The sequence below is a fragment of the Oncorhynchus kisutch genome, linkage group LG4 (assembly GCF_002021735.2).
Source record: "Oncorhynchus kisutch isolate 150728-3 linkage group LG4, Okis_V2, whole genome shotgun sequence".
Classification (NCBI taxonomy): domain Eukaryota; kingdom Metazoa; phylum Chordata; class Actinopteri; order Salmoniformes; family Salmonidae; genus Oncorhynchus; species Oncorhynchus kisutch.
This window is the reverse complement of record NC_034177.2, coordinates 76,713,722-76,730,550: the sequence shown is the minus strand read 5'-3', so window position 1 is coordinate 76,730,550 and position 16,829 is coordinate 76,713,722. Positions and strand designations below refer to the sequence as shown.

Sequence of the window (16,829 nt, the reverse complement as noted above, 5' to 3'; positions counted from 1 at the left end):
GGCTCAAACCATTCTTTCTAGCAGGGCTCAGGAGAAAATTGGGTAAAGTAAAGAATTAGCCTCTATAGGCCCATGTGACAAATCTTGAAGGAGCAAATGACACTGAATTAAAGCTATTGATTGCCAACTGTGCTTACAAACGTCAAACAATACTGTGGATGGCAGAACTAATAGTTCATTGAAGCAGAACTGTGATGAATGAAAGCGATCTTGAGAGAATGGCTGCACTGGTACATTTCTCAGTATGTTTAGGCCTACATGATGTATTCATTGTGGTAGGCTACAATGAAAAGCCCCCTAGGCTACCCCCAGGTTCAACATATTTCTGTGGGTTTAAGAAACACATCCGCTTGGGTGAGGACCATTTGAAATGTTACACGATATTAGTAGGTTTTCTGGTAAAAGTAAACTGACCTCTCATGCCTACAAATAGGCTCGCGCACCCTAGAATAGGACTACATGCGCGCTATAGAACACGTGCACATTTGTTGGCGGGAATTCGACTGGAATCTCAACACACTTGTATGTTTTACTGCTGTCCTGGTGTCATATGTAATAAACAATTAAAAAGTTAATACAGCTAGATAGCATATTTATCCGATAAAGATATGAGTTTGGATACTCTGTTTCAACAAATTCTACTAACCGAACAGCAAATATCGGAGAAAACGCGACAATCTCAAGAGGGTGAGCTGCCAAACATAATTTCCTTTCTAATATCAAGCTAGCTGTTATTGACACAATGTTAGGTAAATTATACAACTTTTCGTTTTCAATTGACTTTTGCAGGAATTGGGGGAAAGAATGTGACTGGTTGTGTTTGTCATGAAGGTCACTGTTGTGTTTCCCTATTCAATGTTCTGTCAGTCAAGGCTGCTATTGCAAGATGTCAAGACAGGGTCAAGTCATTGACAGCAAAATCAGAATGTCTCTCCAAGGAACTTGATGAACAGGTGAATCTGCTGTTATCATTACCTATGTATGAGAGAGAGAACCTCAAAGCATGGTCTGACACAATATTGTTGAAGTGACAGAGATAAGAACAGACACTACATTGAACAGTGAATGTAGGCTACAGAGTTGTACAGTGATTGTACAGTCAAATAGCTACATGAATTAGTCCCGAGAGAGTGTGTTGACAGATTAAGTGCAGTATATTGATACATATTGAGACACATTAAAGAGGTGATTAAATTGTATGATTAAAACCCTTAATCTATTAGAGGCCTCATCAGAGTCTGTGGATCAATTGCAAATGGCACTACAAAATCAATTCCTAGTTTCCGCAGGATTACATTAGCATTATAGCAAGCAACGTTTTCACATGCTTGAAATGAATTATGTGTGGAAGATAGATTCATTAACTTTTCATAATATTGTTGAGCACTTCCTGTACATGTCAAAAAGGAACATAACAAGATTGCCAATTACAGGGGTCAAATCAAAAGAGTAATTCATTGAGATGAGATGCAATAACCTCTGAACTATAGGCTGCTGCTGAATATCACATATACATTCAGCCAATATGTTCCATCTATTTTACTGATATTTAAGATTATGCTAAATTGAGCCGCTGTAGGTTAATAGCATACATATACATGTTTGATAAAGTGTTTTAAGCACACTAAGTGTTTTAAGCACACTCTCTTTATGAAACAGCTCAAACTTTGTGTTTGTTGTTCCATAGTCTATGACACTTAGCTTGCTCAATCATAAATTTGTCTTCAGCCAGTCAGTTTACTTTCAAGCTCTCTTTAACTGTTCCCTTCATTATATTTAGGACACAAAGGTTACTGTTTTATTTTTGAACTTTAACACTCATAGTAACCAATTGTCCTGAATGCCATGCATTTTAGACGGTAATTGTCAATGCTTTCCACTAGCACAATTAACCTTCACTATTGCTTATATCATTTGAAGCCAGGTAGTATGTAATTACCCTAATGGTACCATTTGCCTTTTTTTGGTCTGAATGGCTTATAAAAAAAAATATAAATATTGTGAGGGGAATGTTGAGGCTAGGCAATACAGTGTGCCTATAGTATAGCTACTAAAATGAGAACATATTTTCCCTTGATTTCAATATATTAACTGTTCAATCACGTATCAAACTTCATGGAATGGGACAGGCTAACAAAAATATCATTTTTGTTTTGTTTTATGGAACTGCTAAAAGTGTGTCCTTCCAGGCTCAGCATCTATCAGAAACAAAGCTGCAGCATGACCTAATGAAAAAGCATCAAGTACAAGTTGAAAAGCAGGCAGGGGAGCTTCTGAGACAGCAGAGGGATCTCAGGAAACACTTGGTGAGTGATTCTTGTCAAGGGCATTCAAGCACACTCAAACGTTAAACAAATACCACATGACAGTACATTGTTATTCAATAGATCTAGGCTACATTAATCTATTTACCTTTTTTTTGCTGTGCTCATATGTTTGAAGGAGAAAATAAAGAAGTCGTCGAAGGAGGAACAGGAGAATTTCATGAAAGAAATCATGACTTTCAACAGCGACTTTAGCCTTTTGAATAACATGGAGACTGTGTTTGAGAGCCAAACCCAATCTGAGATACGTAACTTGGGGGAGGAGGTTAGCTCTTTAAACAAAGGTAGAGAAGCCACTGTTTATATTAACATGTGAAGTAGGGTAATTTTATATTCATTGGGTATTGCTAGTTTATTAATGGATAATATATTTACATTATATAACCTGATGCTACACTAACCATGCCCTGTTCTGACCAACCCTGAGGCTTTATGGTGACCCCTTGTACTGTTTTTTCCATCCTGTCTTAGAGATGGATTCCATGGGCCGAACAAATACTCAGATGAAGTCTATGCAAGAAGAAAAGAGAGGTCTCCATTTGGAGCTACAAGGACTGGAACATATTATGAAAGGTAGATTAGATCCAGCTCTGTTGTCAGGCAGACGTTTGAATGCTCGCCACCAGATAAAACAAACAATCCTAAAGACAGCGTACAGTAAAACGTGCAGACTAAACTGAATCCATCCCCTAGTGTCATTTTCTTTAGAGAAAAACAGACTGGTATGTGGAGGTAATGTTTACATTAAGAGCTGTTCATTTCAGACCTGGAGAGCCAGCTGAGTGAGGCTAAATCAATGACCGAGTCCTTAAGTGCAGAGAGTCTGATGGTCACCCAGAAGCCCCTCACAGACAGCACTTGCTTAAGGTAATCAACTGCGCTGTCACACCCTGACCTTAGAGAGCCTTTTTATGTCTCTATTTGGGTTGGTCAGGGTGTGATTTGGGTGGGTGTTCTATGTTCTTTATTTCTATGTTTTAGGTTTCAATGTTTTGGCCGGGTATGGTTCTCAATCAGGGACAGCTGTCTATCATTGTCTCTGATTGGGAATCATACTTAGGTTGCCTTTTTCCCTTTTGTTATTGTGGGAAGTTGTCTTTGTTAGTGACACTGTAGCCCTCGTAAGCTTCACGGTCGTGTTGTTGTTTCTTGTTTTTGTTGGCGACATTATAAATAAATAAATGTATGCTCACCCTAGCCCCGCAGTTGCCGGGCTAGGGTGAGCATCCAGCCAGGACGGGTTGTGCCAGCTCTGCTCTCCAGACCTCCAGTGCGTCTCCACGGCCCAGTATATCCTGTGCCAGCTCCACGAACCAGGCCTCCTGAGTGTTTCTCCAGTCCAGTGATGATCCATGGCACGAAGCCTCCAGTGATGATCCATGGCACGAAGCCTCCAGTGATGATCCATGGCACGAAGCCTCCAGTGATGATCCATGGCACACAGCCTCCAGTGATGATCCATGGCACGCAGCCTCCAGTGATGATCCATGGCACACAGCCTCCAGTGATGATCCATGGCACAAAGCCTCCAGTGATGATCCATGGCACGAAGCATCCAGTGATGATCCAGGGCACGGAGCCTCCAGCGACGGTCTCCAGTCCGGAGCCTCCAGCGACGGTCCCCAGTCCGGGGCCCGCAACGAGGGTTCCCAGTCCGGGGCCCACGGCGAGGGTCCCAGTTCGGGGCCTGCGGAGAGCCTCACTGACTAGTTCAATTTCGTGGATAGCGTTTGTGTGAGGAGAGTGGTCCGTTATGGCTAGATCAAGGCTTATCCTGGGGTGTGTATAGAGTCAGAAGTTAGAGCAAAAATGTGCTCGGAAGCATATACAATAAATACGTGAGGACTGAGTTTTACAGACATAACAAGGATCCTATCGTCAATTCTGACAGAACAGCAAGACTCTGGGTATTTGGTGTGTGGGTCACAAATCATTGCACATTTATAGTCTTCCTGTCTCATCCTGCTAATGATCCTGCTTGAAATGTGCTGAAAGGACCTGCACCCATCCTGCCTTTCTTGTACTCTTCCGATCAGGATGCTTAAATAAAGCAACATTACCCCAATCTCTTGAATTAAGGCTTTGATCTGCTGCCTGTATTATCTGGTCAAAAAAGAACGTCCTACGATTCTCATGTTAGGAACTTAATGAAAAGGACGGATCGATACAGAATCTGGCCCAGGGAGGAAGTGTTTGCCTCCTCCTGCTCTTAAATCATACGTGGGGGAAGCATGTTCTGTCCCTCTGTTCCACAAATCTCCTTCATTACTGACGGCCTGATTAGTCCACAGGATGTGCTGAGGGTGGGGCTTTTGGGGAAGCTGAGGCCCACTCACTGTTATGATAATTTCTCTTGAGTGTGTTCATTAATCACGCTTTTTACTCAGCTATTGATTGTTTGAAATTGAATGCATGTCAATTTAATTAGTGCTGTCTTTTTAAAAGTGTAAGTGTGCAAACCATACAATTTTAATGTCATAGACTTAGCCAGTGGTAACTTGTGGAATAGACACTGGCTGGAATGCGGTTTTAACCAATCAGCATTCAAGATTAGAACCACCCATTGTATAATATCTCTAGATCCAATTTGCTGGTAGGGTAAACTTTTGGTTGTACTATTTGCTCCAACTCTTAAATTCATGTTAGATAATTGTTTTATGTTACATTTGACTTGTGTGTAATGAGAGACTAGCTTTTCAGACACTTAACATTTCAAATGTGTCATAGACTTAAAAAGGAGCTGGAGATGCACAAAGAAGGAGAGCTGGAGCTGCTGAGAGAAGCACTTAGCTCTGAAATCCTGTTCCTGCAATCGGTAATCACTCTGAGCTATTCAAATCTATTAGCCTCAAATTATGTCAATAGCTCTTATTGTAACATGACATTTTTTATTGCAGAAACTGTCTCAGAAGACTCCCCAATACTCAAGGAAATTCACATAGTGTCCAAATTCCAGAGGTATGTTAGAGGTTAGGAGAGAGATTGATTATACCAGCAGTCTTAAAAACATTGTGTATTTTACTAAGTACTTATTTTGTGTTACTTTACTGTCAGCTCATTGAAGGTCTTGGCTTTACCCACCGAACATATCGTTACCAAAACATGATAAGATTTTAGCCATTGACCAGGGTGTTGAGACGGGATGATATGGTTATAGTGATCAAGAGAACAAGAGCAAATCCCATGCATTTGTTTAAAACATATATTACAGTTTTTTACAATCGCTTACACACTATAAGTGGTACGTGAGGCATACTCAGTGAAAACATTACCTCATGTACCTAATCTTCAGACCAAGTCTGCCAAACTGCAAGCATATTATCTGCTTTACACTCAGTTTGCAATTGTAAAACTGAACACAGTTCTCTACATTAGACACATCATTCAAAACTAACAGGTCTTGTGTTTCGTTTGGAAAACACTGCCATTGTCACACCCTGACCATAGTTTACTTTGTATATTTCTATGTTTTGGTTGGTCAGGGTGTGAGCTGAGTGGGCATTCTATGTTTCATGTCTAGTTTGTCTATTTCTATGTCTGGCCTGATATGGTTCTCAATCAGAGGCAGGTGTTAGTCATTGTCTCTGATTGGGAACCATATTTAGGTAGCCTGGGTTTCACTGTGTGTTGGTGGGTGATTGTTCCTGTCTCTGTGTTTGCACCAGATAGGGCTGTTTCGGTTTTCGTTATGTTCTTTGTTTTTTTGTAGTGTTTGTATTGATTCGTGTTTTATGTTTGTTTATTAAACATGGATCGCAATCTACACGCCGCATTTTGGTCCGACTCTCCTTCACCACAAGAGAACCGTTACAGCCATTCCAAATACCACACTCATTTACCGATTACCTACACCCAGTGCTTACGTGTGAAAACACATAGCTAATTTCTTCACTTAGAAATCAGAGCTTGAGCACTATAAATAGGCTTCAGGTTGGCTTTCTTGATTTGGACAACAATGGAGGCCAATTTTGGAGAACGAGGAAGAGGAGTGAGTAAGAGGGGGACGACAAGGAGGAGGAGGAAAATGAAAAGCCTTTTGTTTACCTTCTACTGTATTTGTTTTGTCTGTTACTGTTCATCCTGAAATCTTGATGAAAATACAATGTTTTGAGAAAGAAATACATTTTAATTTCCCCCCCTTGCATTTCTGTTTATAGTGTAAATATATACTGAATATGCATACATACTGTATGTATTTGTGCACACGGAACATGCAAAAGACACAAGATTGTAGTGTTTTATATTTGTCACATCCGTGTATAGTTGGCGTGTACAAGAGCTAATCGTTTGCTGGTTTGTGTGTAGAGTTTTATTGGAAAAACACCATTTTGAGAAGAGTTAAAATAATTTTGAATGAAGTATTTGGTTTTGCAAGAGATGTGTGACGTTTTGTGTGTAGAGTCTAGAGAAAAGGAGCCATAGTTTCAGAAATCATGTGTAAGCAATTGTCAAAAACTGTAATTCTTTACCCCTGAAAACTGCCCTCTAGTGGAAATTATCGAAGTTGCAGTATCACATTGTACAGCAAAATCTGACTGAACCAGGTTGACAATAAAATATGTATATATGGACTATGAAAAGAATAGGAAAGAAATAACAGCAGTTAGAATCAGATAACAGAAATAATCAAAACATATCCAGAACTCCACTGTAAAGTGGACTTTTCTGGTTGTTTTTCCATGAGAATACAAATGAATCAGATGATGGTGTCAGCCTAAGGTGTGGTGAACATGTTTTTGATGTGATGCTGGTCAATGGTCTCTGTTTCCAGGTACATAAGCCGTGTTCAACCTCAAAACCGCCAGTGTCAGTGATATTTCTTGAAATGTCATTTTGAATGTATAGAAAATATAGTATGAGTTACTTTTACACCACCTACAAAATTCTAATGTAATCCCTGGCTATACATTTCATTAAATGTCATTAATGTCCACAGAGAGAGAAGACTAACTTATTAAAACTGTAAATGTTTGCAGATTGCTTGTTGTATTCTTTGCTGCCCTCTAGGGGCCATTTTACACCACACATGGTGGCCAACCAGGATGTTCTTGTTCATGTAGTACTCTAGTACCAGCACAATGACTCATTAAAATAATTGACGATTATGGGATCCGGCATGTATCTTCTCCAGATAATTTTCATGTTATCCCTGAATTTGATTGACCGTCAGTTGATTGCCTTATGATGTAATAGTTAATGAGTTCAAATCCCGTTTGAGTCTTTGTTCTGTTGACTTCAGAGCATGACCCGGATTATTTCAAATCAGGCCATTTGACTAAGTGGTTTGCAGCTTCTGTACTGGCAGTATTCTGCTAACATAATCCTCACATCACCTGGGATTTGAAAATGCTTCTTTTAATCCTTTGAGATAGCAGTAGTCTGACCATTTAACAACTGCATTTTTTATTTTAATTTGAAGCACATCAGATAAGAAATAAAGTAGAAGTGAATATGTATGCAGCGAATCCACCCACTCTGACACTTAAACCTGAGGTGCTGGTTGTTAGAGAAATATTGACACACAAAGTAATGTTGCTACAGAAACATTTATTAGAAAAACAAGTCAGAAAAATAAAGTGGTGAGGAAAATAAGTGCATTTGACATCAAGAAATTAATCTCCTCATTTCATTAACATTTCTTCCATACTTCAGTTCTGCTGAGCACAATGATATCAAGCTTCTTCGTTATTCTCCTCATTAATGTTGAGTGTTAGCAGCTAGTGATAGTGCAAAGATTATCGTAGCAGAGGAAAATTAATCTTATCTCTGGCAAATTGAAAGACCAACTCTGAAGCTTTCCCCTCTGGTCTCACTCTTCTCTGTTATGGTTATCCACAGACGAGACAGGTGTATTCTGGCTCTCCGTCAATGCTTTTTTGTGCTCTTCAGCTCATTGATGAACTGCTTAATGAGCTTAGCCTCAAAATCATTGCAACTCTTTCCGTTGGAAAGTAAGGATTCTTAAGGATTCTGCACAGAAAGAGGGACACACATTCTTAGGAGTTTTCAAAAGCATTGACTTTGAAACATCATCCTTATTTCAATATGACTTAAAGGTCCAATGCAGCCATTTTTATCTCGATATCAAATCATTTCAATTTCTCAAGCAAGAATTTCGCTAGGATTGTCTGGGAGTGGTCTGAGTTGGGAGGGGAAAACTGAAAATTAGCTGTTATTGGCAGAGTGGTTTGGAATCTTCGTATTGGGCTATTAACTAATTTACTGCATGGTGATGTCACCAGACACGCCAAAAGTATTTTCAAAAAGCTTACAATAAAATATCATATATATTTTTTATAATAATATTCCAACCCTATAGTGTGGAAATGTATATAAAACACAGGAAAAATCACGTTTTTGACTGCCCTGTGCCTTTTAAGACCTTACAACAGAATTAGAGGATGTTTTATGATTTTGTGTTCTTCAGGAGAAGTCGTCTGTATGAGAAGTGCAGTACAGACACCAGACACAAATGGACAACCCATTACATTGGCGGGAACAAGCTGGCCTTTTGCAACAGCAAGTCCCCTCTGTAAATCTTTTGTAAAGGTTCTCTTTAACTCCACAGAAAGGCGATGGTGCACAGCTTGTACAGGTGGAATATTTAACACATAGCCCTGTGTAATGAATTATAATGAAATATGGCAAATAATGATTTAAGAACCAAACATTTATATTTTAATTTCTTATTCCTTAAAGTTTTTTTTGTAGAATTTTTTTTTTTTGAAACTGTTTGTGTTTTATGTAAAGGCATAGCCTATTGTAGCATACTGAATATTTGTGCCAGAGGTTTTAGCTCATAGGGATGTGATGTTACAGGAAGGAGTACCTCATTGCTCATGGGTTTACATTAACGCTTCCTCCTTTACTCTGGGCTACTGCAGCTGGACACTGCTTGTGCTCAACCTCCTTGCAAACTATATGAGGAAAACATATACAGTAACACAATAACTACTTACGCAATACCTTTAGAAAGACACAAAGTAAAGCCAATGTAATTATGGGTTGCGCAAAATGAGGCCATTCGCTCTGCCATAGCTTATTCGTAGCCAATAAAGTCTTTATCAGCAGCATAATTATTATTGCAGATCTGTGTTTTGCTCGGGACTCTTAACTGTTTTTTTTCTGTAGAATGTCTGTCAGTTCTCGCAGCGAGTTCAGCACAACAGCAGTCTAGTTATCGCTCCACTGGCTAGTAATGTTTTCAGCACATTGTGCTTTTTAGATATAGTGGAAAGATATGTCACGTGGAGAGAGAGATGTCAGATGGAAAGAGATGTCATTCATCTGTTTGAAATCCAAGTATCAAAACATGTCATCGTCAAGCTAGATTTACCTGGAGCAATTGATCAACATTGCAACATTGGTAAAAGTGGACCATGGTGCCCAAGTTTCCTTGATTGTATATATTTAATAGAATTTTACACAGAATTCAATGAATGATGAAGGTTTCCATACCTGAAGCTGAGTAGAGAGCTGTTTGGATGAGGAGCAGCTGTTGCTCCCAACATCTTCCTCCTGAGAAACAGTGTATGAGAAGGCAGCTGGCAGACCATTCGGTATTACACAACCGTGTCAAGCTAGTCTCTGCCATAGTTGTTCTGCTAATGGGAGAATGAGTACCATGATGTAACAGGTTAATACTCGGCATGTAAGCCTACTGTGTTTCAGTACATTGTTACCATAAACTCAAACACATATAATGAATATGAAGGCTCAATTCAGTTTCTACTCCCATCATGGCTTGTTTTTGGCAGATATTTACTGAACATGAGCATTACTGAACATTACTGAACATGAGTTGTATTCATTTTACACTGTACGTTAGAGTCAATTCCTTAACTGAGCTCATGGGGGCACTGTTACTGCATGTATTTTAAAACATTGTCAACCGATCACTTTACATTTGTCAATGCTGGAAGTTGCCATTAAAATGTTTAAATGTATGATAATGCTTCATTCTTTTTAGAAGAGACCACTTGTACATTTGACTTGAAAATACTATCATTTCTGTGTTACAATACATCAAGTAAACATGATTAAACTGTATCACTGTAATTACCAATAAGAACAAGCAATGTAGATCTTTGCTTAATTACAGGTTAATTATGCTGCTAATACTGTTCCTCAGGGATGAGTGAATTGTTGTTAGGGTATATTCATGTTGTTTGCAATATCAGGTGGACTTTTTTTCATATTTACTGGAATTGAAGGAGTTGCAGTCCACATTGTTCACATTGCTCAATACAAGCACTAAAATTATTTAGTGGTTTATTGGTGTAATACTGACAGTGGGTGGATTATAATGCATAGCATAAATTACGCGTAACATGTATTGAGTGCATGTGGCTTGTCCCATGAACATGTTGACCCCAATGAAAAGGGAGTTGATGAAGAGACAGCATAATAAGGTGTACAAAGGTGTACATGACAAAGGTGTACATACACATCTATGAAAAACAAGACACAGTGATTCTATGTAGAACTTGGGACAACAATGTTGCAGGTTCACCCTCTAGACAATTAGTTATTTTGCTTCAGTTGAGTAAATGTTGCCTTGCTTTTTCCGGCAATGATGCATAGACCCCGGCATGTTACTGTAAGATATCAAAGACCCATTTGTGTCTCTGCCTGCACATGGCCAAAGGGATCGGTTGAGTCCAAAAGCATGACTGGCTAAATAATTCATTATGGGTGGCATTCATTATGTATGGAGATGATCAGAGAAACATGAATTATTTCGAGTTTTGGAAAATAAATTGAGCTCATTAAGACAGAAAAGGGGTTTTCTTTGATTTGAGAAAAAAATGAAATTATTCAAATGCAACATACAAGCTTCATCTTTGTCACACAAACTATCATCTTTTGACAGTTTACTATTTGACAATATATTTACTGCATTTACTGGCAATGCAATGCATTAATCTTTGTTTCATGGCATACTTTTGTTGTCTTGTAAATTGCAATCAGTATAGTGTGTACCACATTTATGATAACAAATGCAAAAATAAACTGTAAATCACTGCAGACAGTGACTGTAGCACACATATAATTAGAATTCAAATTATATGGTTGGCCCATTCTATGAAAAGAGGCAGGCTGGATAGACAAAAAAAGGGTTATTGTCATAAAAATCTGATCATCCATTGCACAAACTGCTAAGCCCCTATGACCGGTGTCAGTGCTGTGATGAATGGTTGGCGATAACAGGGTTGAACCTTTTCCAAATACCAATGACATTCTACCTGGATTCTACTCCTCCTTCATATTTATTGTATTAAATTACCGAAGTGTGAGAAAATGCAGCTCAGTTGTCAAATCATTCACAAGGATGAATTCCTGTTTCCGAGACTGAGCTAATTGACATTCAAGCTGCTGACACCTATGGTTGAGATTATGTGTTGCGGCAAGTGGTAACACAGTATTCGATAATAATGAATATTCCTTTTAATCGTTCTTCCGTTTTATTTTAAGATTGATTTCTTCCACACAGTCAAAAGTCACAGTGCGCTTTTTCATCCCCAAAATATACAGTACATAAATATCTATAGTCTATCATGTCTACAAAATTGATTACCCTTTAATAAAAGCCTCTCTGTTCATGACTGGAATTAAGGAGGGGAAAATTGCCTGACCATGCTTTTGAGGCAGTTTTCTCAGAGCTTTTTAAAGGCAACTTGTAAGTAGGCTGTACTCATCTGTTTTTCTGTTTTGTTTCCACAAATTGACTCATCACAGAATCCACTTAAGGTGAAGGGGAAATAACACATTGAAAAAGAAGAGACTTGTCTTCAGATTTTTTCTCATCAAACACTCAGCACATACAGTTAGTCACCAGTATGCAGAAGATTAGTAATCACTTCAGAAACATGCACTTTACAAACGTACAAGCACTCCAAATCCTACATAATTACAGTCCTGGAAGCAAAGAAAGAAAGACAAGATAAAAGGAAATATCTCAATTTTTCAGTGTGAACACTGGCAGGCACTGGTAGGCACAGCTTTCCATCGAGACCAGACTGACAGAGGCCTTCTGACATAGCTGTTCACATTGAACCCGCATCCATTGTCTTCATGTCAAGTACTTACTGTAGAGAGTTGACTTTACGCAGCATATGTCATTGCCAATGGCGGAAATGTTAGAGGAGTTCATTGTTTTCCACAATCATATAGCTACTACTGCTGCCATTATTCAAGGTTTGTACAGACATTTCATTGCACAGTATGTCTTCATGTTTGTTTGTGCATGAGATAATGTTAGTGACGTCAACTGTGGCAGAACCTTGTCTCGTTCATGGAATATGTGTCCAGATCAGTAGTTTGTGGATTGATCCACAAACTACGGTTCTTAACCGTCTATCCTTGTTTACCTGGTGTTGGGGATTGCCAAGCATCTACTGGCTCATGATAATGGGTCTTCTATCATCTCAGTGCAATAAGAGCGTTTCATTGGCTAATATCCATGAGAATGTTTATGCTAATGGGGGACCAAAAGGCTTTTCAGAATGATGTGGAAAAGTATCTTATATAGCTGACACCCTACCCTCCATGCAGTGTGGCTGGAGGGTAGCACTAGTCCTAAAGTTGGCTTTAGAAATATTTATTTTAGCTGAATGGGGAAACCTACAAAGTTAATGCCAATGTTAGCTTTGCAGTTAAAGTTTATGTTGAATGATTAATGATCCTGAAGAAGGCATAGTGATGCCGAAACGTTGGCGATTTACCCAATAAATGACAGCTATCAGACCTCAGGACTCCACCCACACGAGTTGCTGGCTCCAGGTGGTGGGGATGGCCGAGACGAGGCACCGAAGAGTCGTCTCCAGGTCCTAATTGGCACGCTTTGACTGGCCGTTGGATTGGGGATGAAAACCGTAGGACAGACTGGCCGACGACCAAATTAATGTGCAGAACGCCTTCCAGAACCGGGACGTGAACTGAGGACCACAGTCGGAAACCATGTCCACCGGAAGTCCATGGATCTGGAAGACGTGCTGCACCATGGCTGAAGGTAGCTTGGGGAGGGGAATGAAATGGGCAGCTTGGAAAACCTGTCCACCACCGTGAGGATAGTGGTGTTGCCATCAGACGGTGAGAGACCAGTGACGAAGCCCAGGGATATATGTGACCAGGGACAGTGAGGGACAGGAAGATGTTGAAGGAGGCCAGCCGGAGCTTGCTGAGGAGACTTGTTCTGAGCACAGACAATGTAGGCGGTGACGAACGTGGAGATGTCCGGAACCATGGTGGGCCACCAAAAGTGTCCAGGGTCTGAGCCCATTCCAGGACCGGGGAGCCGGCAGGGTCGGGAACAAACATCCGGTTAGCCGGGCCACCCCTGGCTGGGAACGCTGTGCCTCACGAACATGGTTCTCTATTCCCCAGACGAGGGTAGCCGCCAGGCACAAGGTAGGAAGAATGATCTTGGGGTCAGAGGGTGTAGAAGCGTCAATAGCAGCGTGAAAGCGGGTCCGGCTTAACATTCTTAGACCCCGGGCGGTAGGAGATGGTGAAGTTGAACTGGGTGAACAACGGGGCCCATCGAGCTTGCCTGGAGTTGGGAGGTGCCGAGATATTCCAGGTTCTTGAGATCTGTCTACACTATGAATGGAAGTTCTGCCCCCTCTAAACACTGTCTCCACTCCTCCAAGGCCATCTTCACCGCAAGTATTTCTCGATTCCCCACATCATAATTCCTCTCCGTGGCGTTAATGCGATGGGAGAAGAAGGCGCAGGGATGCAGCTTAAGGTCCAGGTCAGAACGCTGGGACAGGATGGCCCCCACTCCGGCATCAGAAATGTATACCTCCACCACAATCTGACGGGATGGATCCGGATGGATCAATATGGGAGCTGTGGGGAAACGGTGCTTAAGGACCAGGTACGCCCGGTCAGCAGCTGGGGACCACATGAACGGGACCTTGGGAGAGGTGAGTGCTGACAGGGGGGAAGCCAGGATGCTGTTAACCCCCGGATAAGATGGCAATAGAAATTGGCGAATCCTAAGAAACGTTGCAGCTGCACTCTGGACGTGGGTTGGGGCCAATCCACCACTACTTTCTCCTTTCCCGGATCCACCTGCACATTCCCAGCAGTGATGATGTATTCAAGGAAGGAGATGGTGGAGTGATGGATCTCGCATTTTTCAGCTTTGACAAACAGCTGGTTCTCCAGGAGACACGTTCTTGACGTGTTCTTGAGTCGAGCGGGAAAAGACGAGCATGTCGTTGAGGTAGACGTACACGGCCGGGTCAACATATCCCGGAGAACGTCATTAACCAGGGCCTGGAACACAGCAGGAGCATTGGTCAAACCGAATGGCATCACCAGGTATTCAGTGTGTCCGCTAGCAGTGTTGAAATCTGTCTTCCACTCGTCACCTTCCCGTAGCCATACCAGGTGGTAGGCATCCCGCAGGTCTAACTTAGAGAAGATAGTGACACCCTGGAGCGGCTCGAAAGCCGAGGCGATGAGTGGTAGCGGGTAGCGGTTCTTAACCGTGATGTCATTGAGGCCCCGGTAGTCGATGCATGGGTGCAGAGTTTTGTCCTTCTTCTCCACAAAGAAGAACCCTACATCGGCAGGGGAGGCAGAAGGACGGATACCCCTTGCAGCCAGGGAGTCCTCGATGTACATCTCCATAGCCTTGGTCTCCGGACCCGACAGTGAATACAGCCATTCCCGGGATGGTATAGTGCCCGGGAGAAGGTCGATCCCGCAGTCATAGGGTCGATGTGGAGGAAGCGAAGTGGCCCGGGCCATACTGAAAACCTCTCGGAGATCCTGGTACTCCTCGGGAACGGCGGAGAGGTCCGAGGCTTCATCTGAGCCCACAGGAAGACGTCCCGGGGCAGGCTGAGCCAACTTCAGGCAATGGGCAGGGCAGAACGGGCTCCAGCCCACGATAGTACCAACAGTCCACTTGATAAAGGGATTGTGGTGCTGGAGCCAAGAAAACCCCAATACCACGGGAACCTGAGGAGACTTGATGAGCATAAACTGTATAGACTCACTGTGGTTCCTGGACACAAGCAGGTGGATAGGAGTAGTATTGTGGGTAACCCTGCCTATAGAGAGCCCATCCACTGCTCTAACATCCAGGGGACCTGAGAGGAGCTGAGTGGGGATGCCCTGCTCAGACACCAGGGTGGCGCCCATTAAACTCTCAGAGTCAATGAGAACCCGGAGAGATTTAGACTGGTCGCCCCCACAGCAGGATGGCATGGAGAGGGGTGCGAGTAAGGGGAGAAGAAAAACTCTCCGTATGGCCCACTAGAGTCCTCGTCCCTACTGATGCACCTGGTCTCTTTAAAGGACAGGTAGATACATAATGACCGGCAGTTCCGCAATACAGACAACTCTGGGTGTTAAGTCTGTGTAAACGTTAGGCTGGAGACAGCCTAGCTCTCCAAGTTGCATCTGCTCCAAAAAAGGTGAGTCCGAATCTAGGAGACTCTCGGAGGAACTCGGGTAAGTTCAGAATCTCTCTGGGACATAGATGCCGGGGCCTTCTGGAGTTGCTCGGAGACAAGGTGGGATTCTTGGACGAGCAGTTGGGACCGGAATTAGACCTCTTTTCCCTCCTGTGTTCCTGTAGTTGCCCATTTATCCGGATGGTCAAGGCGATGAGCGAATTGAGTTCCGTAGACAGCTCCCGGGCTGAGAGCTTGTCTTTAACCTCCTCTGATAATCCATGAAGGAATGTGTCTAACAGGGATTCTGGATTCCAGGCACTTTCAGCAGCCAATGTGTGGAAATCAACCGCATAGTCCGCCACACTACGGGAGTCTTGGCGAAGCTGGAGTAAGTTCCCGGCAGCCTCTCTCCCGGACAACGGAGATTCTAAAACCTTTTTCACCTCAGCCACAAACTCTTCCAGGCTGAAACACACGCAGATTGTTGTTCCCACAATGCAGTAGCCCAGGCAAGAGCCGTCCCAGACATTAGCAATATGAGATACGCTATCTTCGAGTGGTCCAGGGGGGAAGGATGAGGGCTGCAACTCGAAGATGAGGGAACACTGGGAGAGAAACGCCCGCAAAGTGTTCTGGAGGAGGTATGCTGGATTTCCGGGAAGCCGGGATGGGCTGGAGAGACCCACTCTTGACAGCCGTGTTACCGGGGGGCTGGGAGGCTACTGTCACGGCCGGCGGCCTCACAGATAATCTACAGAATTTCTCCATCACTGTATTCAAGGCACTGTCATAGCGTTCTGCCAAGGTCTGGAATCCGTCCAGATAACTCCTCTTGTCTCCCAATGGTGGGAGGAGATGACGTTGTGGAGCTTGTCCGAGTCTGCTGGGTCAGTCATGGCCAGTTTGTACTATCAGACCTCAGGATAAGAGCCAGATGCAGACCGTTTGATGTAACAAAAGTTTATTACAATAACAGGGGGCAGGCAAATGACAGGTCAAGGGCAGGCAAAGGTCAGTAATCCAAAGCAGAGTCCGAAAGGTACAGAACAGCAGGCAGGCTCAGGGCCAGGGCAGCCAGGCAGAGGTCAGT

General features: G+C 42.4%; 1 protein-coding gene across 1 annotated transcript; it reads left to right on the top strand.

The window, feature by feature from the left end:
• Positions 1-498: 498 nt before the first annotated feature.
• Positions 499-3,195, top strand: LOC109890013 (coiled-coil domain-containing protein 172). The gene is made up of 6 exons (XM_031821871.1): positions 499-687; positions 868-953; positions 2,190-2,306; positions 2,443-2,608; positions 2,796-2,897; positions 3,089-3,195. Exons 1-6 carry the CDS (start codon positions 609-611, stop codon positions 3,193-3,195), a joined length of 657 nt encoding a protein of 218 aa, XP_031677731.1. The 5' UTR covers positions 499-608.
• Positions 3,196-16,829: the final 13,634 nt, after the last annotated feature.